This window comes from Perca fluviatilis, chromosome 8 (assembly GCF_010015445.1).
Source record: "Perca fluviatilis chromosome 8, GENO_Pfluv_1.0, whole genome shotgun sequence".
Classification (NCBI taxonomy): domain Eukaryota; kingdom Metazoa; phylum Chordata; class Actinopteri; order Perciformes; family Percidae; genus Perca; species Perca fluviatilis.
In genome coordinates this window covers 3,410,043-3,437,521 of record NC_053119.1, presented here as the reverse complement: position 1 = coordinate 3,437,521, position 27,479 = coordinate 3,410,043, and the positions used below count along the sequence as shown (strand labels likewise).

At 41.5% G+C, this 27,479-nt stretch overlaps 1 protein-coding gene across 1 annotated transcript; it reads left to right on the top strand.

Moving 5' to 3' along the window:
- Window positions 1-1,216: 1,216 nt before the first annotated feature.
- On the top strand, window positions 1,217-15,236 carry ciao2a (cytosolic iron-sulfur assembly component 2A). The gene is made up of 5 exons (XM_039808300.1): window positions 1,217-1,636; window positions 3,439-3,603; window positions 10,840-10,889; window positions 14,185-14,230; window positions 14,978-15,236. The coding sequence occupies exons 1-5, from the start codon at window positions 1,513-1,515 to the stop codon at window positions 15,076-15,078; spliced, it is 486 nt and encodes a 161-aa protein (XP_039664234.1). The 5' UTR covers window positions 1,217-1,512; the 3' UTR covers window positions 15,079-15,236.
- The last annotated feature ends 12,243 nt before the right edge of the window (window positions 15,237-27,479 follow it).

Genomic DNA, 27,479 nt, shown 5'->3' with positions numbered 1-27,479 from the left:
CTGTCAGTATTTTTCTGCATTTCTTTGACGTTTTTTTAAGCTTTTCCCATGTTTTTGTCACTTGTTTTCTACGTTTTTCAACCTTCTTTCATCATTTTTTCTTTACATGCAATAAAACTGAATAAAACACCCAAATTCAATGAAAGTAGTGAAGTGATCAGCTTTTTTTTGACGTTTTTGTAGAAATTTCAATGAAAAACATTGACATTTCTACAAAAACTTTGTATTTTTGACGATTTTGTCACTTCTTTTTAAGTTTGTGTCGCCTGTTTTTGAGGGGGGGGAATGTTTTTTTTCACTTTTTCAACGTTTTTCTCTCTTCTTTTTCCTTTTTCCGATGTTTTTGTCGCTTTTTCTGACATTTGTCGCCTTTGGACAGGTTTTTTTTTGACAATCTTTTTGTCGCTTCTTTTCTTCTGTCGTCTTTATTGAGGTTGTCATTGGTTTTATAGTTTTTCACACTTTTTTTCAATGTTTTTGTCTCTTTTTTTCAAGTTTATTTTCCATGTTTTTGTTGCTTTTCTCAATCCATGCAGACATATCTCAACCCCCCCAATGTCAATCTTATATATTGACGTTTAACCCTTGTGTTTGACCCGTTTTTTTATATCAGAAATAATGGTTTCTTACAACTAAATTGACCCAAAATAACTTTGCTTATAATATGCTTTGCAGGTAAAATGAATTATTACGTTCATTGAATTTTGGTTGTTTTATTCAATTTCATAGCATTTGAAAACTTATATATATATATAACTATATATATAGTTTTAAAACAGTATTCATGACCTCATAAGGAGAAGATTCCTGATTGGCCCATCTGAGCTTTCATTTTCTCAAAGGCAGAGCAGGATACCCAGGGCTCGGTTTACACCTATCGCCATTTCTAGCCACTGGGGGACCATAGGCAGGCTGGGGGAACGCATATTAATGTTAAAAAAAAAACTCATAAAGTGAAATTTTCATGGGACGTCCCATGAGGTTTTTCCTTTAAAAAGCTCCAAAATCATCAAATGAAAGCGCCAAAAAAAGTTCATTTTCAATTTTGTCCCCGGGAGGACAACAATGTAGCCTAATGGTCGACGGGAAGACAACACAAGGATTAATACAGTTTGTAAAAAAAAAAAGAAAAAAAAGAAAAAAGGATTGCATTTTATATATATGTCAATGATTATAGCTTGATCAGTCATCGATTGTTTTTCCCTTAAAACCTCAAAACATAGGAAGCGGAAGCGAGACGGAGACGCTCATTGGCTGCGATAAAATCCGCAGCTCTGTAACTTTTATATGTTACGATTTCATGTTTGAGTTTACTCTAGCAGTAGTACCATAGACAGTATATAAACAGTAGTACCAGTAGTACAGTGTATACTGGGTGTATTTCCTGTTGAGATAGAGATCTGCTAACGCTGCGCGCCGCTGTCCTCTAACCGTCAGTTTGTCAGCAGGTTTCCTGCCAAAGTCACAGTCACAGTCGGTCCCGTTTATTATTATTATGGCGTTTCCTAAAACATGGAAGCAGTGTTGAGCCTTGTGTCGTTAACTGCCACCAAGGTTTTACAGTTTTCTGGACTTGTCGACAACGGGAATGTCCTGAAGACTAAAAAGATGGAGGAGAAAGCGTTAGAAGTGTACGGTGAGTGGAGCCCCAAACAGGCCTACTGTTACTGCTGTGTAACGTGATTGTTAGCGAAGCTAGGTGAACATGGAGGTTCCCGAACACTTTAGTGGTATTCAATTAAATAGTCATTGCTTTATGAAGTAGTTAGCTAGTTGTGACAGGTCGCTATATTGAAGGCGAAGTTAAATACACGATTTATTGCATGGAGTTTGGCGAGGTTTTAACGTTACTCAACGACGGCGCGCATTTTTATTTTAGTACGTGTACCAGAACTTTTCTTTACTGAACCAGAACTTTTCTGAATGGAGTTTAGTGTGGTTGGAGTAAATTGAAAATGTTGTCACATTATAGTGTATAATATGTTTTTTTTTAATGGAGTTTGGAGAGGTTGTAGTAAAAGTAACATATGGCCAGCGCTGGTACAGAACTTAAATAGACGATTCTCTAAATGGAGTTTGGTGTGTGTTTGTAGTGAACGGGTCATATTGAGATAAATATTCAAACCGAACTCAATGGTTTTCTGAATGGACTTTGGTTTGATTGGCGTAAGTGGCGCATTTTTAGGAATGAAATAGCACACAATAGCTGATTTCTTGAATGGAGTTTGGTGAGGTTGCACTGTTGCAGCGAAAATCACGAGTCACAAATTGCGATTTAGCACTGAAACAGAACTCAAATAATTTGGTTTTGTGAATGGAGTTTGGTTTGATCTTACCCATGAATCATCCTACAGTATTCTAATATTCTATTTATTTTGATTAGTTATTAGCTCATCGTCAATGCATTCATTTTGAAGTTATAAAACTACCTTTGCAGGGTGAAACCAAGTTACATTCTGTCACACAATGCAAACACTTTGCATATATTTATATTAAATTATATATATTACTTATTAAAAAGATTATTCCAGCTTAGGTTTATTTTTTTTATATATATTTTTTTCTCTTCACAAGTTAAATAAATGATCAGTTCACTATTTTCACTGAATTTGGGTGTTTTATTCAATTGTATTAGCCTGACAAGCCAGCCCCACATCCACATGTTGGGTCTGGGAACTCCCCATTGGTCAGGGCTCAATCCGAGGGGCGGGATCAACGGTTGTCTTTCAAATTCCGTCTGCACGCAATAGGATAGCGCTCCAACCAACCAGAGCAACGCTAGCTGATAGATTAAACTTTAAACTCTGAACACATCTTCCTTTTTTTGAGAATGACTTCAGAGCCGTTCTTTGTTCTTTTCTCAAAGAAAAGCTGAACTCGAAGTCTTCCAGAAGACCGCTGTTCACCAGCAGCAGCTATAAGCCCCGCCCACAGACTCTATACACGATGTGATTGGCCCGACTAGAGTTTGGTTTTTCCAGCTCGCCAACGGAGAGTTGCTAGACTGACCCTGGCTGCAAATTACATTTGCTGCTGCTAGGGTGCGTCTAGATTGCTAGGCTACAATTTTATAGCATGTAAAGAAAAACTGATAATAGAACGTAGGAAAAAAATGTCAAAGAAGTGACAAAAACATCAGAAAAAGTGATTAAAAATGTCGCGAAAAGTGACAAATGTCGGGGTGATCTTGAAAAAAAGACAAAAACATGAGAAAAGCTTTAAAAAAAACTCAAAAAAGCCCAGAAAAACATTGACAGAAACTTCAAAAAATTTGACAAAAGTGTCAAAAAAAGACGACCAAACTTTTTTTTTTTTTACATTTTCACCCAGAAAAACTAAACGTTGCGTGTTTGTCGACGGGGAAGACAACAGGAAGGGTTGATTGGAGTTGTAGTAAACAAACACATGTGGTTTCCCCCCCTCCCTCTTTTTAATCAGACGTGATTCGATCGATCCGGGACCCGGAGAAGCCCAACACCCTGGAGGAGCTGGACGTGGTGACGGAGAAATGCGTGGAGGTCCGCGAGCTCGGAGAAGACGAGTACCTCATCATCATCAAGTTCTCCCCGACCGTCCCTCACTGCTCTCTGGCCACGCTGATCGGTGAGTCACCTCCGCTGAGAACGCCACAGCACGTTGGCGCTGTAGCCAGAGGCGTCATTTACAGAACTAATCCAAACTGGACGGTGCAACCCACCCCCAAAAACCTTATAGAATTTCCTTAAAAGGTCCCAGTGTGTAACGTGCTCAGTTGCTCCTTATCTAAATCTGTGTTGCCCGTTCACCAACTTGTCTTTTCTCATGAATATTTACCTCCACAATCAAAAGTATTCCTTTTGGCTTGGAATTTTACATTTGCGATAGCACAAACTGGGGTAGGCGCTCCATATTCATGCATTACATCACATTACATGTCATTTAGCTGACTCTTTTATCCAAAAGCGACTTACAATTGCTATATATGTCAGAAGTAGCTATCTGGAGCAACTATTGGTTAAGCGTCTTAATCAGGGACACAATAGTTAATGTGTCGCAGTGGGAATTGAACCCCGATCTCCCATACCAAAGGCATGCGTCCTATCCACTGCGCCATCACCACCACCATCTTGAAATACATTAGCCGGTAAGGCACATACAGGACGTTTCTCTGTCACATGATAAACTCACAGCTGCTGCTAATGCTGCTAACGGGTATCGTAGCTTCCCGGCCCCCGGTGGCAAGTTTGAAGAAGGAAACATGGAGGACCACACGTATTCAAAATCACAATTTCAGGAACAGGAGTCTTCTTCTTCTTCTTCTTCTTCTTCTTCTTCTGATATTGAAAAGAGCCAGAGACCGGCTTTTTGAAGCGTGAAGACTACCGTAGCTGTAATAACTACTTTGAACTGCGTGGCGCGAGAGAATTGATTGCACTATACGATCTCAACGCTAGATTGGAGAAATTCCCACACATTCATTGGACCTTTTTAACATAAATAAAGACATTTGCACCATAAATTGATGCCGAAAAGGCCCAATCTGTTTCAGGGAACGTTCACCAGAGTGCAGAAAATGAAGAGTGGCCAGGGCCTGAATGCTCTCCGCTTCTAAAAGGCTGATGAAACCAAAAGCATTTGGCTTTCTTGTCACATTTCAAAAATGCTTTCAAGCACACGCGCAGACAGATGTCAGCACAGATGTCATGCCCCGTTTCTATTTTGAGTGCGTTCAGGTTTATTCAGGGTTTTGCTCAGATCACTGCTGATGATGTCAAAAGCAGTAGACGTTGAAGAGGAGGCACGCAACCTCCGAGCCGATGCCTCGATTCCAGCTAAGTTCAGATTAAAAAAAAGTTTTTTTTCACTCCACCGGTTCCAAACAGAAGTCTGTTTCCATAGAAGTCTGTGAGAAAATGAGCCTAGTTCTCTCTTGATTTATTACCTCAGTAAACATTTTCTTAATGAGTTTATGGTCTCAGTCGCTAGTTTCAAGTCTTCTTCAACACAGCATGATGTTCATTTAGTAAATGATGCTCCCATTTATTTTAAATCAGACGATAAAGCGGGATGCTTTAGGACCTGTCAGTCAGGACAGAGGCTTAGCGATGCTAACCATGCTAACACTGTGGACATTAAAATAGACCTCAACTAGTTTCTGGCTGTTGTCTGTATTTTCATCCTAAACTTTGACCGTCTAACTGTGTGTTTTCACTTCAGTTAACTGGAACATTTCTTGTTGTCTTTAGCACCTTGTCAACCAAGCTAGCTAGCTACTGCTAGCGTTAGCTGGTAACTTAAAGGGGAAGTAGGCTAATGTTCTGTTTACTGCCGTACATGCCGATGAACAGCTCCAGTACCTGTTGGCAGTTTGAAAAACTGCGATTTTCCCTCTTTAGCATTTAGCTTAGCACACTACACAACACCGGCTCCACCCTTTTGTCCCAATAGGGTCACTTCTGGCTCTACACTACCAAAATGGCGATGGAAAATGCAAACTCAAGGCTTTAAAACGGAAGTCCACAAACCAATTTTTACAGTTCATTATATAATAGGAGGAGGTAATATATTCAGGTCTGTCTGTCTATCTGACTGTCTGCTTCTGTCTGCTTCTGTCTGTCTGTCTGATTTTACAAGAAAACTCGGTGGAAGGGTGTAGCATGGGCCGAGGAAGAACCCATTCAATTATTGAGCAAATCCAAATCACGGTAGCGGACAGACAAATCATTTTTCACTTCCGTTTACATTGCGAGATATAGGGCCTTTGTGCTGCGTTCACGTGGTGTCGGAGTAATCGGTGTGCGCTCTCTGAGTGCCTCTCCAGCTGCAGACGTATCACTGGTGTATAAGTCGGCTGCAAAGTAACAAGAAATTGCAGCACAGAAGTGCACAACTAGCGGCGCCCGGGTGCTCAGTTGGTAGAGCGCGCGCCCACATGTAGAGGTTTGTTTCTCGACACAGAGGCCCAGGGTTCGAATCAGACCTGCGGCAATTTTCCGACATGTCTCCCCTTTCATATCTAAGATGTCCTGATGATTAAAGGCGGAAATGCCCAAAAATAATCTTAACCCCTAGTCACTACACTACCTACATCACGGACTGTACATCTGCTCATTGCACATACTATATATATATATATATATTTTTTTACATTCTGCACTCAACCCATTCGGCCTCCTTTCTCTTATACTAAACAGCTATTTTGTGTATATTTGTTTCTGTATTTTAGTTTAATGTGTTTGTGTACGTATGCACCGAATACCAAGGTAAATTCCACGTAAGCGTAACTTACTTTGGCAATAAAATGTTTTTTCTTATTCTGATTGATTACATTTAGTAACAGTTAGAAGTTTAGTCGATCACTTCAGCGCAGCTGGAAGTTTGACCCTTGGCCCGGTTTGCTGTCGGTGTCTGGCGGCGAGCGATCTAATCTGTCACACGCAGCTGCCAAAAAAAAACAACAACGTGAACAAGAGGAATCAGTGTTGGGGGTCTTAGATTACAGAGCTGAACGCGAGCTGTAATGCCTTCAGAAAAGCAGCCTGTGTGTGATCATGAAAACACTGGAAGAGAACATAAATTGATATGCATACATAACGCATCTTTGTATATTATATTATATATTATAAGAAGAAAAAAAAAAGAACCGAAATGAGTTTCCTCTCCCAGCAATTTCCCTGTGAAACGAATGAATGTAGAACCTGGTTTTCTTTCATACGCATACACTCGGTAAATTGGATTCATTAGTCGATATTAATTGGACACAGACTACTAACTGCAGCCACATTATTCTCCTGTCACTCAGCAGCCAGTTACTTTAATTACAGACATTTTTTACTTATGGTTTATAACTCAACTGTGTAACCCGACACAGTATGTCCAGGCAGTTGTGAGATAGAACATGATAGCTGATTTCTTAAATGGAGTTTGGTGAGGTTGCAGCAAAAATCACAAATTGCGATTTAGCACTGAAACAGAACTCCAAATAAATAAATGGTTTTGTGAATGGAGTTTGGTTTGATCTCATCCATGAATCATGCCACAGTATTCTAATATTCTATTCATTTTTGATTTAGTTATTAGCTCATCATCAATGCATTAATTTTGGAGTTACACCAAGTTACATTCTATCGCACAATGCAAACACTTTGCATATATTTCAGTCCTTCCAGAAAAATGTGGAGTTTTTTTGTGAATGTTGTGGACAAAAATCATTGATTATGCGGCACCTTTTCTTAAAAAATGCGATGGAATATGCTGGATATTTATGCAATTTCATGCGATGAAATTGCGGGAACTTGCAAAAACTGCAGTTTGATGAAAAAAGTGATTTCCTCACGATATTATCTCGATTTTAAACATATTGCAATATTCTGCGATATATTGCATTGTATTACCTTTTTTTTTTCAACTTCAAATGTTTCCCAATTTCAAATGATGTCCCCAAAAGGAAACTTTGTCCACATCTGTTTTATCTAAAAAGACACATTTCTCTGTTTGTTCATCTCACTTCACTTTTATTGCTGCAAAATGGGATTGTCAAGCAGACAGACTGATCAACACGTATATCATAAAAGATCCATACTTGGCGTCTGTGTATCGATACAGTATAGGCATGAAAAACATCGCGATACTATGCTGTATTGATTTTTTTCCCACACCCCTAGGACTTTGGCTGATTATGCATTGAATTTTGCGATCGCATAACCGCGTTTTTCTGGAGGGATTGATATATATTAAATGTTAAATTATAGTTTAATAAGTTAAAAAGATTGTTCCAGCTTAGGTTTATTTTTTTCTAGATCTTCTTTTTTGGCTCGTTTCAGTGGAATAGTGGGCACAGACTACTTACTGCAGCCACATTATTCTCCTGTCACTCAGCAGCCAGATACTTTAACTGTGTAACCCGACACAGTTGTCCAGACAGTTTTATCATGAACAAGCAGGTTGGAGAAAGAAAAAGAACCTCGTTGACCTTTTTAATGCTTTCAAATATCGCCCTTAAATTACCCTGAACGTATTTGTGTGTGTGTGTGTGTGTGTGTGTGTGTGTGTGTGTGTGTGTGTGTGTGTGTGTGTGTGTGTGTGTGTGTGTGTGTGTGTGTGTGTGTGTGTGTGTGTGTGTGTGTGTGTGTGTGTGTGTGTGTGTGTGTGTGTGTGTGTGTGTGTGTGTGTGTGTGTGTGTGTGTGTGTGTGTGTGTGTGTGTGTGTGGTCAGTTTAAAGGTGTTATTAACGGCGTTAACGCAAACCCATTTTAACGGCGCGTCAATTTTTTTAATCGTGAGATTAACGTTCTTTTTGGGCCTAGCAACCTTTGTAGTTTTTTCACATGCTTTTGCAACAACTCGTAACGTTAGAAAAACTACACCACCACACCGGATCTAGCTAGACCGGAAACACAACAGCTGCACACACTGGTTTGGGCTCGCGAGCCGGCCAAAGAGCACGCGGCTAACGTTACGTTTTGAGTGGATGGCGAGCTTGAGACGCCGAAATCGACGCCAATAAGAGTCTGAATGGAAAGTTTACTTTTAAAAAGTTGCCAAATGGTTCCATTTACAAGACCAAAGTGATCTGTGTGTGTTTTTGTCATTGTGAACCAAGCTATCATCACAGCACGTCCAGTCTGAAATACCAAGTATGATGGCCGAGCGCTCAGCTGATGGCCGAGCGCTCAGCTGATGCCAATTGCACAAAGCAAGCCGATCCACTTTTCCATGTTGATAAGAGTATTAAAATGAGGAAAAATAATGGGACAAAAAGAAATCAAGGGACATTTAGAATAGATAAAAATGTGCGATTAATTTAATAATCAAAACTGGCCACTGCAACCCCCCCAAACCTAGTATATATTCTTTAACATAAATAAAGACATTTGCACCATAACTTGATACAGAAAATGAAGTGTTTGATGCTAAAAATTTCAATTTAGCTCATAAGTGGAGATCTTAAACCCCCCCCCCCCCAAAATGTTGAATCCAAAGTTATGCCCTTGGATACATTGATCTGGTTTTTATTCAGCATCCTCTCAGGACGCAGCATTCACTGTGAGGGTGAAGGAAAAGACAGGTTTCCCCTCAGGAGGTTGTTGCTAAAAGGATGAGAAGGTGAGATGGAACGGACAGCTCTCCTGGGGTGACCTCGGCCTCGGTGGACTCCCGACTGTGTGGATGATTTCCTGACCGGTGGGGGGGATGGGGGGATGCTAGCTCTGTGCCGGCTCTTCTCTTCACTCTGATGCCCCTGTAGCTTCCCTGAGGAGGGCAGCTGAGGGCAGACGCTTTCGCTCTCATCTTCGGATCCATTCTGGAGCGTCTCAGAGCCTGTTTCCTGCAGCTGTAATAGAATATGATAGGAAGAAAAATAAATGAATTCATTCAAAACCTCAAAAGCAAATGACTGGATTTGGTGTCCAGCCATCGGATTGTTTTTATTTTTTTTACGACGCTGGAACATGTATATATATTTCAACGGTAAGGATTATGTGTATTAGAGGCTCAGAGAATCAAAATACACCGGCTGTAACAAGGATATACTTTATATACGGATGTAACTCCTGGATGAAACTTACAAGTATGTGTAGCCCTCCTTCAATCAACGGGACATTCAGAGCCTCTCTAATGTCAAAAAATGGCAAATTGTCACCATTAAAAGTACAGATATTTGTGTTAAAAAATACTCTGTTAGAAGTACTGATATTAAGTATAAAACTAAAAGTAGCCTTGCGAATGACAACCAGCAGTTGGTGGTGTTTCGGTTGGCACAATTTGCAGCACATTGGCCAGGAGTCATTCTTGATGCCTACTATCTCAAACCTCTCTCAGATAAGGCCAAGGATGATTGGGAATGTCTCGCTGCTCGTCTGCTGAATCTCTGGGATCTCTGTTTTCTTCATTTTCAATCATGTCGCCGTCCATACTACTAGTGCTAACGTTAGCGCCATCAAGCCGCAATAATTTGCCGCGAATGAATGCCTCCCAGTCTGTCGTCTTTTAGTGGTGCGGAAGTGCTTATACGTATATTCCCATCCAATTAGATTGAATTCGGTATTGATGACGCAATAAAATAGTAACGGTAACTCCACTGAAATGATTTGAAACTAAAGTAACGAGCCAATTTTGTAAAATGTAAGGAGTAGAAAGTACCAATATTGGTTTTAAAAATGTAAGGAGTAAGGCCGGTTACACACTGGCTGCGTGGCGGGAGCGTGGCGTTTCTGTTGCGTGGTGGCTGCGTGGCGTTTTCTACGTCTTTACACGCCAGAAATGTGTCTGACGCGGCGCTGCTGCTGCTAGCCTTGTCTGGACACATGGATGTTTCTCATAAATATATACTGATCTGATTACAGCAAAGACAAGGCTTTACAATATTTCCTTTTGTATTGACAGGTGCAATATTAGAAAATATATATATATTTTTTTTATTACATTTATATATCTGCATTTATATCAAAACCTCGAGACTTTCAAACATCAACATGTTATTTATTAATATGTATTTGTGTCTAAATGACATATAAACATCTTTTCCTGTTCTATTTTGCCTGGAAATGCTTCCAACACATTTGCGTATCGCGTGAAAAATAGGCGTCGGTTCTATTTCTAGCATGCACGCGTTTTTGGCAAAGTAAAAATGAAAAATCTACTTGAGTACACTAACGAAGTTTTTGTACTTTGTTACTTCCCATCTCTGCAGATGTTCCAACACCATATTGCAAGTCAGGCGATACCGAGCAGTACGACTGCTGCTGTTGCAACCTTGCAAGTTTGGATTGAGTTCCCCAAGCTGTTTGGAAATGAATCCTTTAGCAGCTTTTAATTATTCAGATTTTGTATGTTTTATTCTGTTTATTGTGTCTGCAGGTCTGTGTTTACAAGTGAAGCTGCAGAGATGTTTGCCTTTCAAACACAAGGTGAGTACCGGAAAAGAGTGACTTGTTGTTAAAAGGGGGGGGCAGTGCACTGATGGTTGCCATGATAACGTTAGTAGCTTTAAGTCTCAGAGAACGAGACGTCCTGATCGATAAGAGCCAATCAGGACGGAGAAACGTTGGCGTCAGTGTCGGCGTTGCCAAAGGTCTCCATTTGGAGCCGTTGAGACTGAAACACAACCCCGCAGATTACCAACTAGAACGGGTCAGAAGGGTTTCCTAATGTCTCCGGTTTAGGGGTTCGGAAACACCAGAGCAGGGGGAATGAGAGGGGGAAATGCCAGAGCAGGGGGAATGAGAGGGGGAAACGCAGGGGGAATGAGAGGGCCTACAGGCCTTAATGCATTAATGTAACATGCATTACTTGCAGGTCTATGTAACCCATTACCTGCAGGTCTAGGTAACATACATTACCTGCAGGCCTATAGGTAGCATGCATTACCTGCAGGCCTATAGGTAACATGAATTACCTGCAGGTGTAGGTAACATACATTACCTGCAGGTCTATATGTAACATGCATTACCTGCAGGTCTATATGTAACATGCATTACCTGCAGGTGTAGGTAACATACATTACCTGCAGGCCTATAGGTAACATGCATTACCTGCAGGCCTATAGGTAACATGCATTACCTGCAGGTGTAGGTAACATACATTACCTGCTGGCCTATAGGTAACATGCATTACCTGCAGGTCTAGGTAACATACATTACCTGCAGGCCTATAGGTAACATGCATTACCTGCAAGTGTAGGTAACATGCATTACCTGCAGGTCTATATGTAACATGCATTACCTGCAGGCCTATAGGTAACATGCATTACCTGCAGGCCTATAGGTAACATGCATTACCTGCAGGTCTAGGTAAAATGCATTACCTGCAGGTCTATAAGTAACATGCATTACCTGCAGGTCTATAAGTAACATGCATTACCTGCAGGTCTATAAGTATAATGCATTACCTGCAGTTCTATAGGTAACATGCATTACCTGCAGGTCTATAAGTAACATGCATTACCTGCAGGTCTATAAGTAACATGCATTACCTGCAGATCTATAAGTAACATGCATTACCTGCAGGTCTATAAGTAACATGCATTACCTGCAGGCCTAGGTAACATGTATTACCTGCAGGTCTATAGGTAACATGTATTACCTGCAGGCCTAGGTAACATGTATTACCTGCAGGCCTATAGGTAACATGTATTACCTGCAGGCCTATAGGTAACATGCATTATCTGCAGGCCTATAGGTAACATGTATTACCTGCAGGCCTAGGTAACATGTATTACCTGCAGGCCTATAGGTAACATGTATTACCTGCAGGCCTATAGGTAACATGCATTATCTGCAGGCCTATAGGTAACATGCATTACCTGCAGGTCTAGGCCATTTCATTATGTAATTCCTAACGGAGATCTTCTCCCACTCAAAACAGACATTTCTCCGTCCTGCTCCCGTTGATTTCTATGCTCTATTCCGTCCCTATCACGTTACCAACCGTTGACATTGACTCCCGTACCGCGGGACTCCCGCGGGAATACCGTGTCACCCTCTACTTTCTACCCTCCCCACAGAAGTTCAAAGCTGACTTTCAAACGCGAACTTGACCAAACAAATCAAACCCACAGAACACAAGAAGTTCAGTGAGGATGCAGTTGTAATTTCATTACCAATTCAAAGAGTAGCACTCTGGGAAACCGAGAGAGGCAATACTCTGAGAACAGACAGAAACGCAATCAATCTGGAGGGAGTAACCCCAGCCAATCAAGCAGTTTATCCACATCCCCGGCTTCAGAGGTCAAGGAGAGAGGATTTTATTTAACAGACGGCAGTGTGGAGAGCCAGGTGCTTTTAGTCTCTGCAGCATTAAAGCAGCTTTACGCACCAGATGAGTAGCCTCTTGATTAGAGGAGTGTTTTTATCAGGAAGCTGCTGAACGTATATCTGCACGGCAAGTCTGATGTAGCATCACAGTCCTGTGGAACAAAGAGGACCAATAGGATATTAAATAAAAGTTGAGTTAGCCTAAATCAAGCCCAGACTGTACATTCAAGCTCCACTAATCAGAATGTTTTATATTAATATTGCATCATTTCATTTTCTTTTTTAAGGGCACTTTGTAGTTTGGCTTATTTGAAGCTACTTCTGTGTGATTCTTGCTGTTTTCGGAGTTTGCAGCTTCATGGTTGAATGCACTTATTGGAAGTCTCTTTGGATGAAAGCGTCAGCTACTGTAAACTAAATGTAAGGAAGGCTTGTATCATGTGGACGCGCCGACAGTTTTGTTGTCATTACTTAGAATTCCTCATGGGGCCCGACAGAAACTACGCACTATAGCTTTAATAGGGGTGTCCCGAACAACAGACACAGTGTGGCTTACCGGCTGGTAGCCTGCAACTAAAGACACAGGGTAACGTTAGCTTACTGGCTGGTAGCATGCAGCTAAAGGCACAGGGTAATGTTAGCTTACTGGTAGCATGCAGCTAAAGACACAGGGTAACGTTAGCTTACTGGTAGCATGCAGCTAAAGACACAGGGTAACGTTAGCTTACTGGTAGCATGCAGCTAAAGGCACAGGGTAACGTTAGCTTACTGGTAGCATGCAGCTAAAGGCACAGGGTAACGTTAGCTTACTGGTAGCATGCAGCTAAAGACACAGGGTAACGTTACTTACCGGCTGGTACCTGCAGCTAAAGCCACAGGGTTATGTTAGCTTACTGGTGGCCTGCAACTAAAGACACAGGGTAACGTTAGCTTACTGGTAGCCTGCAGCTAAAGACACAGGGTAACGTTAGCTTACTGGTAGCATGCAGCTAAAGGCACAGGGTAACGTTAGCTTACTGGTAGCATGCAGCTAAAGGCACAGGGTAACGTTAGCTTACTGGTAGCATGCAGCTAAAGACACAGGGTAACGTTAGCTTACCGGCTGGTAGCCTGCAGCTAAAGCCACAGGGTTATGTTAGCTTACTGGTGGCCTGCAACTAAAGACACAGGGTAACGTTAGCTTACTGGTAGCCTGCAGCTAAAGACACAGGGTAACGTTAGCTTACTGGCTGGTAGCATGTAGAATTTTTTTCTACTTGCCAGACAGGACCAGTTTAAAAAAAAAAAACTAAATGTTGAACCCTGAACACCAAACTAACATTTAAAATACTCTTTACTTTGCTCTTAATTGAATTTCCTGAATGAATAACACACACACACACACACACACACACCCAACATACAGCGAGCCACTCTGTCTTCTAACATCAGGTTTTCTTTCTCTTCTCAGTTGGAAATTTACATTTCAGAGGGAACCCATTCTACTGAAGAAGATAGTAAGTCTATTTTTTAATTCCTATTATTATTTTTTTAATATAAAATTGCCAATGGCCTCTTTAGATTAAACAACCTTCCACTGAGCCAATGTCCTGACTCGTGTAGAAAGGAACTCTCCCTCTGTCTACACATTATCCGTTTGGCTCCAAAAGTAAGAAAATATGAACGATGAGGCGACTAATTGATTAGTCGATCGACCGAAAAATAATCGCCAACTATTTTGATATTCAATTAGTCATTAATGTCATTTTTCATGCAAAAATGACAAAAAAAATGCTGTTTTCAGCCCCTCAAAATAGAGATTTTGTTCTATTTTATATCATATTTAACTGAATATCTTTAGTTTCTGAAAAACGAGACATTTAAAGACCTTGGACTCTGAGAAACTGGGCTGCAGAGCTGCAAAGATTAATCAATTAGTTGTCAACTGTTAAATTAATCGGCAACTAATTTTGATAATTGACTTGTGTGATGTCAGCTTGTTAAATATGAATATTGTTCTGGTGTCTTCTCTGCTCTGGGACAGGGAACTGAAGATCTTTGATTTGGGGACAAAACGAGACATTTGAAGACATTTTTCACCATTTTCTGACATTTTAGAGACCTGACAACTCCTCCGTTCATCCAGAAAATAATCCGATATGAGAAGAAAGCTTGTTGAGGTTTCTAACGTTGTTGTTGTCGGTGTAGTGGTTGTTGTGCGGTCTGATTGTGCGTCTCAGTGAAGTGTGTGTGTGTGTCTCCAGTTAACAAGCAGATCAACGATAAGGAGCGAGTGGCGGCTGCCATGGAGAACCCAAACCTGAGGGAGATCGTGGAGCAGTGTGTCACCGAGCCCGACGACTGACCGGGGGGGCTCCACCTGAAGCAGACACCTCGGGGTGTGTGTGAGAGAGAGAGAGACAGTGTGTGTGTGTGAGAGAGAGATACTGTGTGTGTGAGAGAGAGAGAGAGAGAGTGTGTGAGAGAGAGACTGTGTGTGTGTGAGAGAGACTGTGTGTGAGAGAGTGTGTGTGTGTGTGTGTGAGAGAGACTGTGTGTGTGTGTGTGTGTGTGTGTGTGTGTGTGTGTGTGTGTGTGTGTGTGTGTGTGTGTGTGTGTGTGTGTGTGTGTGTGTGTGTGTGTGTGTGTGTGTGTGTGTGTGTGTGTGTGTGTGTGTGTGTGTGTGTGTGTGTGTGTGTGTGTGTGTGTGTGTGTGAGTGAGAGAGAGATACTATGTGTGTGTGAGAGAGTATGTATGTGTGTGAGAGAGTATGTGTGAGAGACAGAGAGAGTGTGTGTGTGTGTGTGACAGAGAGAGACTGAATGTAGGAGAGTGTATCTGTTAGAGTGTGTGGGGTAGAGTGTGTGAGAGATTGTGTGTGACAGTGAGTTTGTGTGTGTGTGTGTGTGTGTGTTGACTTTCTGACCGTCTCCTGCTGGACGGCCCCGGCGGTGACCAGCAGCCGGTCTGAATCAGGACTCTGCAGAGGAAGTGGGCCAGTTTCATCTGGTCCCGTGGTGACTGTTTTTAGAAATCTGTCCTTTTTTTTTGTCTTTTTATAAATTCAATCATCCAGGGAAATCGCTCCAAAAGATTCAAGCCTGAGTAGAAAGTCTAAATCTTTTATAGAGGTGATTATTTTTAGAAAAGATGTGATGTACAAAAGATTCTGTAATAAAAGCAACGTCAACGAGAAGCTGCTTTGTGTCGTGTGTCACAGTTATTATTATTATTATTATTATTATTATTATTATTATTATTATTATTATTATTATTATACCGTTATTTTTAACATGGGACATAACTTTAAATAGTAACTTATTGAGGGGAGAGTTTCAACCTGGACTTTATGTTCCCATGTATTAGTGTCTAAGTGACTGATGGGAACAACAGTCTTTGAAATGTGTCCAGTATTAAGAAGAAACAAGTTGCAATGTAACGTTAATGGGCAACTGCACACCGTCAACTACCGTCCACTAAAAGTTCTGTTGTTGCCGCTGACAGACTCAGATTATTATTCTAAGTGTCTGACAACATTATGGGATGGATCCCTACAGAGATAGACCTTTTAGTTAAAGAGTAAGATCCTTTTAGTTTAACATGAAACAGCCTCGAAATCACCATCACCAAACTCCACCAGACTCCATGTAAATAATCAGGACTTTTAGTGTGTATAGAGCCAGCATATTTCCACCAGACTCCATGTAAATAATGAGTACTTTTAATCCTCGTAAAACACACTTCATTCTAAGTGGACAGAAACTAAATAAAACTACCAAAAGCCGTCTTGGTTCATCTTTCCACTGTTCCAACAATCACCACTCTGGTTTGGTTGAAATAAACCCTTAATTCACCCATTTACATGTGGAGATATGCTGGCTGTATACACGCTAAAAGTCCTGATTATTTACATGGAGTCTGGTGGAGTTTGGTGATGGTGATTTCGGGGCTGTTTCATGTTAAACTAAAAGGATCTTTAGTCACCAATGCATGGGGAAATAGAGTCCACGTTGAAAAAAAAACAGAGTGACCCTTTAAAGGGGCACTCCACTGATTTTAAACCTGAAGTGAACAAAACGATAGATTCAAAATGTTTTAAATGCTGAGTGCCTCCTCCTTAGAGATAAATGGACATGAGGATGTGAGGAATCCAAGCCCTGCTTAGTTGTTGTAATGATGAGACTCCAGCTGTTGGGGGCGCTGTTGCACTCAAAGAGCCTGCCTGCTGTAGGAGCTGTGAGCTGGATCAACATCCCAGCAGACACATTCACTTCTTCATTACAGGTTTAGATCCAACACAGACAGCAGAGTGCTGTAATACACATTAGTGTTAGAGTTTCAGCTGAAGTCAGAGTGGGTCTGGAATTGAAATCGTGTGTGTGTGCGTGCGTGCGTCTGTGTGTGTGTTTGTGCGTGTCTGTGTGTGTCTCTGTGTGTCTGTGCATGTATGTATGTGTGGCTTTGTGTGTGTGTTTTTGTGTCTGTGTGTGTGGTGTGTGTTTTTGTGTGTGTGTCTGTGTGTGCATGTGTGTGGTCTGTGTGTCTGTGTCTGTGTGTTTTTGTGTCTGTGTGTGTGTGTGTGTGTCTGTGTGTGTGCGTCTGTGTCTGTATGTATCTGTGTGTGTGCGGCGCGCGTGCATGTGTGTGTCTGTGTGTTTGTGTGACTGTGTGTGTGCGGTGCGTGTCTGTGTGTGTTTGTGTACGTGTGTGTCTGTGTGTGTTTTTGTGTCTGTGCTAGTGTTTGTGTGTGTGTGTATGATTGTGTGTGTGTGTGTGTGTGTGTGTGCGTGCGTGCGTCTGTGTCTGTGTGTGCGTGTGTGTTTGTGCGTGTGTATGTATATGTGTGTGCGTGTGTGTATGTGTGGCTTTGTGTGTGTGGTGTGTGTTTTTGTGTGTGTGTGTGTCTGTGTGTGTGTGTGTATGATTGTGTGTGTGCGTGTGTGTGTGTGTGTGTATTTGTGTGTGTGTGTCTGTCTGTGTGTGTGTATGTCTGTATGTCTGTGTGTGTGTACGTGTGTGTGTCTGTGTCTATGTCTGCATGTGTGTATGTGTATGTCTGTATGTCAGTGTGTGTGTCTGTGTCTGTGTGTGTATGTCTGTGTGTGTGTGTGTGTGTGTGTGTGTGTGTGTGCGCACATGTGCATGTGTGTTTATAATCATGTGATACAAGCACAATAGGCTATGACACACACACACACACACACACACACACACGTTTATTTTTACAATTACCAGTAGATGACTTATGCCTGTGTCGGAATGTTAGAATGTGCCATGCTTCTGATCCTCTGATGACACAGGCTGTTCTTTCATCTATTCCCGCTGCGGCCGATTGCAGACCACGCACCATCTCCACAATGGCGCCGCAGCGAAATAACGTCAAGTTTCTCCAGTTCAGGATAGATCAGCTCATGTTCAAAGTGAGAAAACTCAAGTTGAACCACAATAACATGAAGAGGTCTAAGCTTTTACAAACAGACTTGTTGCAGACCAATGTCACGGCTCTCGCGGAAGAAGTCAACGCTCAGAAAGAGACGGTGAAAGAGCTGAAAACCGAACTCCAGTCCAAATGTGAGAGTGAGACCAACGCCAGGATAACTGCAGAACGACTGAAACAGCATTACGAGTCTACTGTATCGAGAATGCAAGCATACCATGACCTGAAGATGCTGGAGGAGGACATCATGAACCAGCAGCAAACACGCAAGCTAATTATCTGTCAGATGTGGAAAGAAGAAGTAGAGGCCGAGTTGGAAAAACAGGGAGGTGTATGGCTCCAAGTGATGCTGGCGTACGAATCGGAAGTGGAGAACTTGCATAAACGGGTAAAAAGCCAACGAGTGCAGAATCAGGAATTATGCAATGTGCTCCCAAACCAGGATAATACAAATCAATCTATATGGAACAGCTATAAACGCATATTGCAGACTTTTCATGCTAAAGAAAAGGGCAACTACGCTGTTCTACTTGGTAGTTTAAACCAACTTAAAGAGTCACTCAAAGATAACAAAAGTTTGATGCAGCAGCACAAGTTTGAGTTGAACCATGATGACGTAACTCCGTCTAAACTTTTGCAAATGGACTCGATGCAGACCAATGTCACGGCTCTCACGGAAGAGAGCGCTCACGAAGAGACGGGGAAAGAGCCAAAAACCGAAGTCCAGTTCCACCAGAAATGTGACAGTGAGACAAATGGAAGGTACACTTTCAAAGCATTGCAAGAGTATCAGGATTTTGTTTTGGCGTTAGTCAGTGAGCACATGGAACAATTTGGGGAAGATGTGGAAGAACTGAATGAATGCAAATTGAATGCGGATTTCTTGCCAAAAGACCAGTACTGTGACAGTGAGACCAACGCAGAACCGCTGGAAGAGTATCAGGAGTCTAATATATTGTTCGCCAGGGAGAGGATCGAAAAATTAGAGGCAGAACTGATCGAGATGTTGGGCGAATCGAATGCGGAGAACTTGCAAAAGCAGGCAAAGCTCCAACAACTGCGCCAATTGAAAGGCAATCTCAAATGTAACGAGACGACGACGATGGAGCCGCACAACTTGAAAGGAACAACTGAAAAGGCAAGAAGGCATCCGCTGCACGAAGTAACGGCGTGGATGAATGAAAAGGTGCAGCGAAAAAACAACAGAGTCGTCCCAAAAAATGCAGAGGAGCCCCGATCCCTTCTCCCAGGGGGCAGCCAGCCACAAGGCCTCCCAGATCACAGCATCGTGTCACCTGTGCTCCCTGTGCTCCCTGTGCTCCCTGTGCTCCCTGTGCTCCCTGTGCAGTCGACACAATATCATCATCATCATCCACGCAGCTCCATGACTACTGGGACAGTGTCATTCACGTGAGGCCGTATCATTCGGAGGGAATGTCTGTCCTCTTTCCTCTTTCTGTCCTCTTTCTTCTTTCTGTCCTCTTTCCTCTTTCTGTCCTCTCGCTCTCTGTTCTCTTTCCTCTGTCCTCTTTCCTCTTTCCTCTTTCTGTCCTCTTTCTCTTCTCTTTCTTCTTTCCTCTTTCTGTCCTCTCGCTCTCTGTTCTCTTTCCTCTTTCTGTCCTCTTTCCCTTCTCTTTCTTCTTTCCTTTCTATCGTCTCGCTCTCTGTTCTCTTTTCTCTGTCCTCTTTCTGTCCTCTTTCTTCTTTCCTCTTTCTGTCCTCTTTCTTCTTTCCTCTTTCTGTCCTCTTTCTTCTTTCCTCTTTCTGTCCTCTTTCCTCTTTCTGTCCTCTTTCTTCTTTCTGTCCTCTTTCCTCTTTCTGTCCTCTCGCTCTCTGTTCTCTTTCCTCTTTCTGTCCTCTTTCTCTTCTCTTTCTTCTTTCCTCTTTCTATCGTCTCGCTCTCTGTTCTCTTTCCTCTGTCCTCTTTCTGTCCTCTTTCTCTTCTCTTTCTTCTTTCCTCTTTCTATCGTCTCGCTCTCTGTTCTCTTTCCTCTGTCCTCTTTCCTCTTTCTTCTTTCTGTCCTCTTTCCTCTTTCTGTCCTCTTTCCTCTTTCTGTCCTCTCGCTCTCTGTTCTCTTTCCTCTGTCCTCTTTCCTCTTTCTTCTTTCTGTCCTCTTTCCTCTTTCTGTCCTCTTTCCTCTTTCTTCTTTCTGTCCTCTTTCCTCTTTCTGTCCTCTTTCCTCTTTCTGTCCTCTCGCTCTCTGTTCTCTTTCCTCTTTCTGTCCTCTTTCTCTTCTCTTTCTTCTTTCCTCTTTCTATTGTCTCGCTCTCTCTTCTCTTTCCTCTCTGTTCTCTGTCCTCTTTCTGTCCTCTTTCTTCTTTCTGTTCTCTTTCCTCTTTCTGTCCTCTTTCCTCTTTCTGTCCTCTTTCCTCTTTCATGTCCTCTTTCTTCTTTCCTCTTCTTTCCTCTTTCTGTCCTCTCGCTCTCTGTTCTCTTTCCTCTTTCTGTCCTCTCGCTCTCTGTTCTCTTTCTGTCCTCTTTCCTCTTTCCTTCCTCTGTTCTCTTTCCTCTTTCTGTCCTCTGTCATCTTTCTTCTTTCCTCTTTCTGTCCTCTGTCATCTTTCTTCTTTCCTCTTTCTGTCCTCTTTCCTTTTTCCTCTTCTTTCTGTCCTCTTTCTTCTATCCTCTGTCCTCTTTCTGTCCTCTTTCTTCTTTCCTCTTTCTTCTTTCCTCTTTCCTCTTTCTTCTTTCTATCCTCTTTCCTCTTTCTGTCCTCTTTCTTCTTCTTTCTTCTTTCTGTGCTCTTTCTTCTTTCTGTCCTCTTTCTTCTTTCTGTCCTCTTTCTTCTGTCCTCTGTTCTCTTTCCTCTTTCTGTCCTCTTTCTTCTTTGCTCTTTCTTCTTTCTGTCCTCTTTCTTCTTTCTGTCCTCTTTCTTCTGTCCTCTGTTCTCTTTCCTCTTTCTGTCCTCTTTCCGTTTTCCTCTTTCCTTCTTCTTCTCTTGTCCTTTCTTTCTTCTGTTCTCTGTTCTCTTTCTCTTCCCTCTCTCCGTCCCGTCCGTCTGTCTGACAACTTCACCTTTTTCTTACACATTTTAACCAGCAATCCAGTTTAGCTTTAGCATAAGCTTTTCAAAAAAACTTGAATTATTCCACATCTTTTGTACATTAGTGGTACTATGATATGAAATTCAAGTTAATTAAAACCATTCCTACTTTTTCAACTATTTTCACTACATCATCTTCTTCTTACGGATTTAAGCTCTTTATCCAGTTAGCTTTAGCAATTCAGCTATTCTGCATTCCCACGCATTTTCTGCAGGAAATGCATTTTCTAGTTTCCATTTGTGGTCCTCAACACATCAGGACAAGACAAGACACGTACATTGTGTGTGATGAAAATCGACATGACATAAAAACATTTTCCTTAAATAAATAAAAATATTAATGGTTATTTGCCTTTTGTTCTATTCCGCAACCCTATCTAGTAAGCAGGCCTTGACTGTCTTTTTTGAAAGAGTTGGAAAGAAGTGTGGAAATTACTTTAATCTGCCGATTTAACTTGTTCCACTGAATTGCCCCTATATAGGCAAAGGTGTTAAAAATATTGTTTGTGGTTTATGTAGTTTTTGAAGTTAATGCCCATTTCAATGTAAAATAAAAGGTCTTTCTAAAGCTACATTTTATTTTATTTTTTTAAGTAACTATAGGAACATACAAAATATTGTAGTCATACAAGAAGACTGGTAATTTGATTTGTAATTAATTAAATGTCTATTTTGGCTTTAATCAACATAAATGATTTCTTAAATGTTACTATACTTGAATGTTGACAAAGAAGGATCAGCAAAATGTAGTTTGTGCTTTTCTTGTGTGCCTTTATGTACTTGTTAATTTTAATCACCATGAAAACACTTCACCAAAATCCTTTTAGATTAATTTATAGGCATATATTTAAGTTTGAAATACGCAGTCATGTGTTTAGTAGGTAATTGAAAATGCATTAGGTGCTGTTTAATCTGTGTAGGGTTATTGTAAATTCATTATAACATCAGTATTATCACAAATTGCAAAGGAAAAATAAACAACTTATTCAATGTAATGATTAAATCAAATGTGCTTGATATTTACTGCACTGACATTTTTAAAGTGTGAAAACTAAAAACCATACAAGGACATGCAATGTCAATATCTAATTCTAACAGTTTAATCCTAAATACATAAAATATATAAATGATATGCCTAATACATACTTCTCAAGTGGTAACTGTCAGGTTTGAATGGTGAACAGAACCCAAATGCAGACAGAACGCAGAGCCAAGAGTGTGAATTAACAGGTTTTATTAAGTACTCAATTATCGAGTCCAGGTTTCAGAGGGGGGGAAAAGCATGTCCAGGTTCCCAGGATGGAGAGCGGGTCCGTCAGATGAAGACAGTAGGCCGGCTAGTGGTGGGGTCCAGGGGTGGTGGTGGTGGTCTGGTCCGAGTGGAGCGGTAGCATGAGTCAGGTTGCAATGGCAGCTGAGGCTAGGGTTGGGTACCGAAACCCAGTTCCACTATGGAACCGGTTCCTACGAACCATTCACTGACTGCACGTGATCGCTAGTAAACATATTAACACTTGATCTGCTAGTCTATCGTTCAGGACCAGACCCTGTAGCCTGGTGGTGGGGGAGGCAGGACAGCCTCCCCAAATTGTCTGCCCTTTCAAATTCCTACCTGGGTGTGTACAGGCATCTTGGACACCGTCTGAGAGAGGTTTCTCCTGTGCAGGACATGCCATAAGTCAGGAGAGGTGGAGTATCTCACCAGAGAAGGCAAATATATAAATAATTAAAATTCAATCAGGAGAGACTTCGTTTGCAGATATGCAAAAATATTTATTTTACAACTGTATGATATTGAATGTACAAAGTCTTTTGGAGATTGGACTCCATCAAATTAATCTTCTTAAAAGGGTAGGGAATAGGAACATAACCCCCGATGGAGTCCAGACACTGGTGGCGGCGGCGAAGAGACCAGAGACCGGACCGAGGAGGCAACGGAGCGGGCAGCCGGGAGAAACACAACGACCGGAGGAGGCAGGGGAGGAGGAGGGACGAGCGCTTTGCCTGAAACGACAGCTGACAGCACAAGGAGAGAACAGATTTAAAGCAGAGTTGTAAGGCTGTGATTGGTCCTTGAATCTCGTGGTCGAGTCTGATTGGTTTAACTGACACGTCACTTCTTAAACAGCTGATTTGATTTAAGAATGGAGTAGTGACTGGGATAATGACGTCTTCCTGAAAGAATTTGCGCTGAGCTCCATAATAACTGAAACTTGAGACTCTGTAGGAGGGCTTTCCACAGCAGGCCTCCCAGGAGAAAGGACCATCTTAATAGACCCCAAAAATGGATTGATAGCGTTGAGGTTGTCAAAATCCAACTGATAGCCTCCTTTGCTTTGTAGTGAACTTCAAAGAAAAGTTTGAAGCTGGTTGGCATACCAACTCAACAACATTTATTTTGTTGTTACTTGTTAAGTAACTGTTATTTGTTAAATTATTGTAGTTATGTGTTAGGTGACTTAGGTTTACTTATTATATATTTAAGTACTTTAAAATGTTAATATATTGTTCAATTTAAATCATTTTCAATTTAATAAAAACTCCATAGAAAAAGCCTTTCTTTTATGTCATTTTTCAGTTTTTCAAGAATCGGTTTAGGAATCGGAATCGTTTTAAAAGTACCGGTTTGGCATCGGAATCGTAAAAATCCACTTTGGCCGGAGTTTTTAGAAATAATCGTTTATGTACCCACCACATTTTTTTGAAAACCTCCCAGCTCAATTTAGTAAAAAAAAAAAAATAAAGTTCATAACATATAATTCTTGAGCGACAGATGCCAACAAATCCACAAAAATCTCTACTATCCCCACAGGCACAGACACAGCCGCTCTACTGCTGCACTGGCTACTCGCTTCTCTGTTCACAACCCTGTAACAACTGTAACATTGGGATACGTTCTAGGTCGGGGAAGGGCTGGGTGGCACATGTTTGCCAAATGGAACTTGTTACTTTGGACATCATCACATTTTTGTATACATTTTTATTCATTTACATTAGTAAGCTACAGGACAGCGTCTTTAAAACCATGAAATGCGTCATTGTACGCAGCACTTCTGAAAATGCAGTTCCCCCAGCACATTTCAAACCAAAATGACTTCTGTGCCTAACAGTAACACAAGAAGACACATCTATTACAGGACTCCCATTTTGCTTGTGGGTACCTTTCTGATGGACCAGTTCTAGCTATTGAAGACCCTTTTTATGTGAAATGTCAAAACAGTACTTTCACCTGTGAAGGTGGTGACTGCTAGAGTAGATCCATCATTTTATTCCAGTTTAATATTTATAAAATTGCTTTAATCCACACAAGTACTTAATGTTACCACTATCACCTATCAAACTACAGCAGAAACTAAGTCAAACGCAATAAATTGAACCTCTAAATACCAATGAGTGCTAAAGTGCTAAAAGTTGGTCAGTCCTTTCAGCAGCAGAAGCTGAACCAAAACAGATTTTCTTTGGATGTGGTCAATGCAATCTGTTTTCCACAACCAGATGAATGGCACCAAATACGCTGCTCTATACACCAGGTCTTCCTTCTGTAGGCTCTGGTCATTCAGTTTTCAGTGTGTATACCTTTGTAATCACAGTAAAAGACAAACATGGTAGATCACAATGAACTATATTAATATTTGAGCTTGTACATGAATGTATGCTTCAGTTGAGGACATGCAGTATTAAAGCGTAATTCTCACCAAAATGCAACCTAGGGGTCTTTTTGTGAATGTCCCCGAGTCAAACTTTCGTTTAGCGGAAGTGTCACTTTTAAGATTTACGATCTTTTAAGATTTCAAATGGCCTTTTGAATGGGAGTGCTACGGGCACTTTATGCTAGCCTCAAAATAGCTGTTTTTAAACCACTAAGAAGGCTCGACACAACATGAGACTTTGCTCCAAGTCTCACCGGGGGCTCTACACAGGAACTCAGCATTGAGAACATTGGTTGTGTTCACAGAGTTTACTAAAAAGAAAGGTTTTAACAACTCACTGTAGCTCTAGTTCTTCCGGTCACAAAGTCTCATGTTGTGTCGAGCCTTCTTAGTGGTTTAAAAAGAGCTATTTTGAGGCTAGCATAAAAGTGCCCCTAGCGCTCCCATTCAAAAGGCCATTTGACCGAAAAACGAAAATACTGTACATCTTAAAAGTGGTGCTTCCGTCCTAAATATGCTTTTAAACCAAAGATTGACTCGGGTACATTCACAAAAAGACCCTAGGTCGCATTTTGGTGAGAGTTACGCTTTAAGTAAAGTAAAATGACAATGTGTATAGTACACAACACTTTTTAGTGATATGTACATTTTGGTAATGAACAGCATTTGTAAATATAGATTGTAACATGTAGGGCACGGATCTTCAACAGTGGGTCCAGGGCCCCTAGGGGGTCCTCAGAGTCAATGCAGGGGGGCCTCCAAATTATTGTTTGAATAAATTAAAAAGCATGAATCCAACATATTAGCAAATATAAATTCCCACTGATGATAGGCTTACTGGCCTTTAAGGTAGTCACTAAGGACATCCTCAGATACAGTTCATCCTAAGGATTCACTGTGCCACATGTATTTTGAACATCATCATCAAAACCATGCCAAAAATTTTAATAGCTTAGTATTCTATGCAAAAAATGTATGTATAAAGACCACCCTACACGTTATTGTAGGCCCAGATTAATATGAAACTTAATATTATACAATACATGTAGTAAGGGGTCCCTGATCTGTGTCTCTTTCAGTTGAGGGGTCCTTGGCTTAAAAAATGTTGAAGACCCCTGCGTGTGTCTGTGTGTGTCTGTGTGTGTGTGTGTCTGTCTGAAATTAAAATCAGGTGTGTGTGTGTGTGTGTTGATGTATGTGTGTATGTGTGTGTGTGTGTTGATGTGTGTGTGTGTGTGTTTTGTGTGTGTTGGTGTGTGTGTGTTGGCATGTGTGTTTTGTGTGTGTTGGTGTGTGTGTGTGTCTGGAATTGAAATCAGGTGTGTGTGTGTGTGTGTCAGCAGCCACACTAACACACACGCCCTCTGCTTTCTGGGTTGATGGATCTCTGCAGCTGAACTGATGGAAACAACCAAACAGACGCCCTGCAGCGTGATTCACTGAGTCTCCTCACACAAAGTCAAACCTGACTCATAACTGGAAAATACAAAATCACACCTCAATGTGCCTCATGCATGAATGCTTTTTCATTTTTTATTTGATCTTGCACAAAGCAATGAGAAGAAAATAAGAAAACGTGTGCGTGGGATTCATGAAGCGTGCGCTGACAGTCTTTTGGTAAAAGTAATTGCCACCTACTGTGTGTCTAGACAAAAACTACCCAGAGAAGTACAGACTGTCCCAGAAGGCCCTGAGCAGGCAAATCAACAAAGTTATGAGAGTTGCAGTCAAATGTTAGAATTTAATTACAGTGTTTATAATCTAGAGTGCATTTTTCTGCATTTGGATACACTTTTATGCACCAATTTGTGTTGGAATGGACACTATTGGCTTTTGAGATCCTAGCCATTGCCTAGCCATTCCACAAAGACCGTTTTTGGACATTGTGTCCATATGACCGAGTTGAGGCATTCGTTGGCATTCTGAGTGCCTCCATGCTGCACTGTCACTGGACATCCGGTGATACACAGGGATGAGCTTTTCACCCACCTCCTGTGATAAAAGGTTTCCTGTGTGAAGCCTATGGCTCTCTGGCTCTCCTGTACCAACACCAGGATGGATTACACCTAGTGTGCGTAGGATTTTCATCACTAGACATGGAGTGGAGGAGACCTGCCCATATTTCTGCCTTCATTTGATCCACTGACCCTTGATTATTTAGACTAGCCCCCCCTGTAATAATTCTGCAAGGCTTTACATTTCTTGGCAGTGAGCTTACCCTGACCTTTGCCCCCTAACTTACTCTCAGCACTCCTAATTTACGCCGTGCCCATGAGCTTGTGAGCATGATTTATGCACTCAAGCTTAACTACTTCATGCCCAGGGCATGGCTTGAGTGCAACCACCTCCTTGAATGCTGCACTGTCCCCATCTATCTATCCCCAGCTGATGCTGAGACACACACCTGGCCCACATCCTCTTGGCTGCCTTCTGCTTCATGTCCTTACTTGACCCTGAGAAATTCCTTGCACAGTCTACATGACTCTCCTTCCAGCTTTCAAATTCCTCCTGTGTAATCTTACCACCTCGCCTATAGCGCACTCTCTCAGGTTACAAGCATGGCAGTAGGAGGGTAGCACCTCAAAGTCCACTACCAGCCCATTGAGGATGTCCATGCACACACCAATGCCGTAG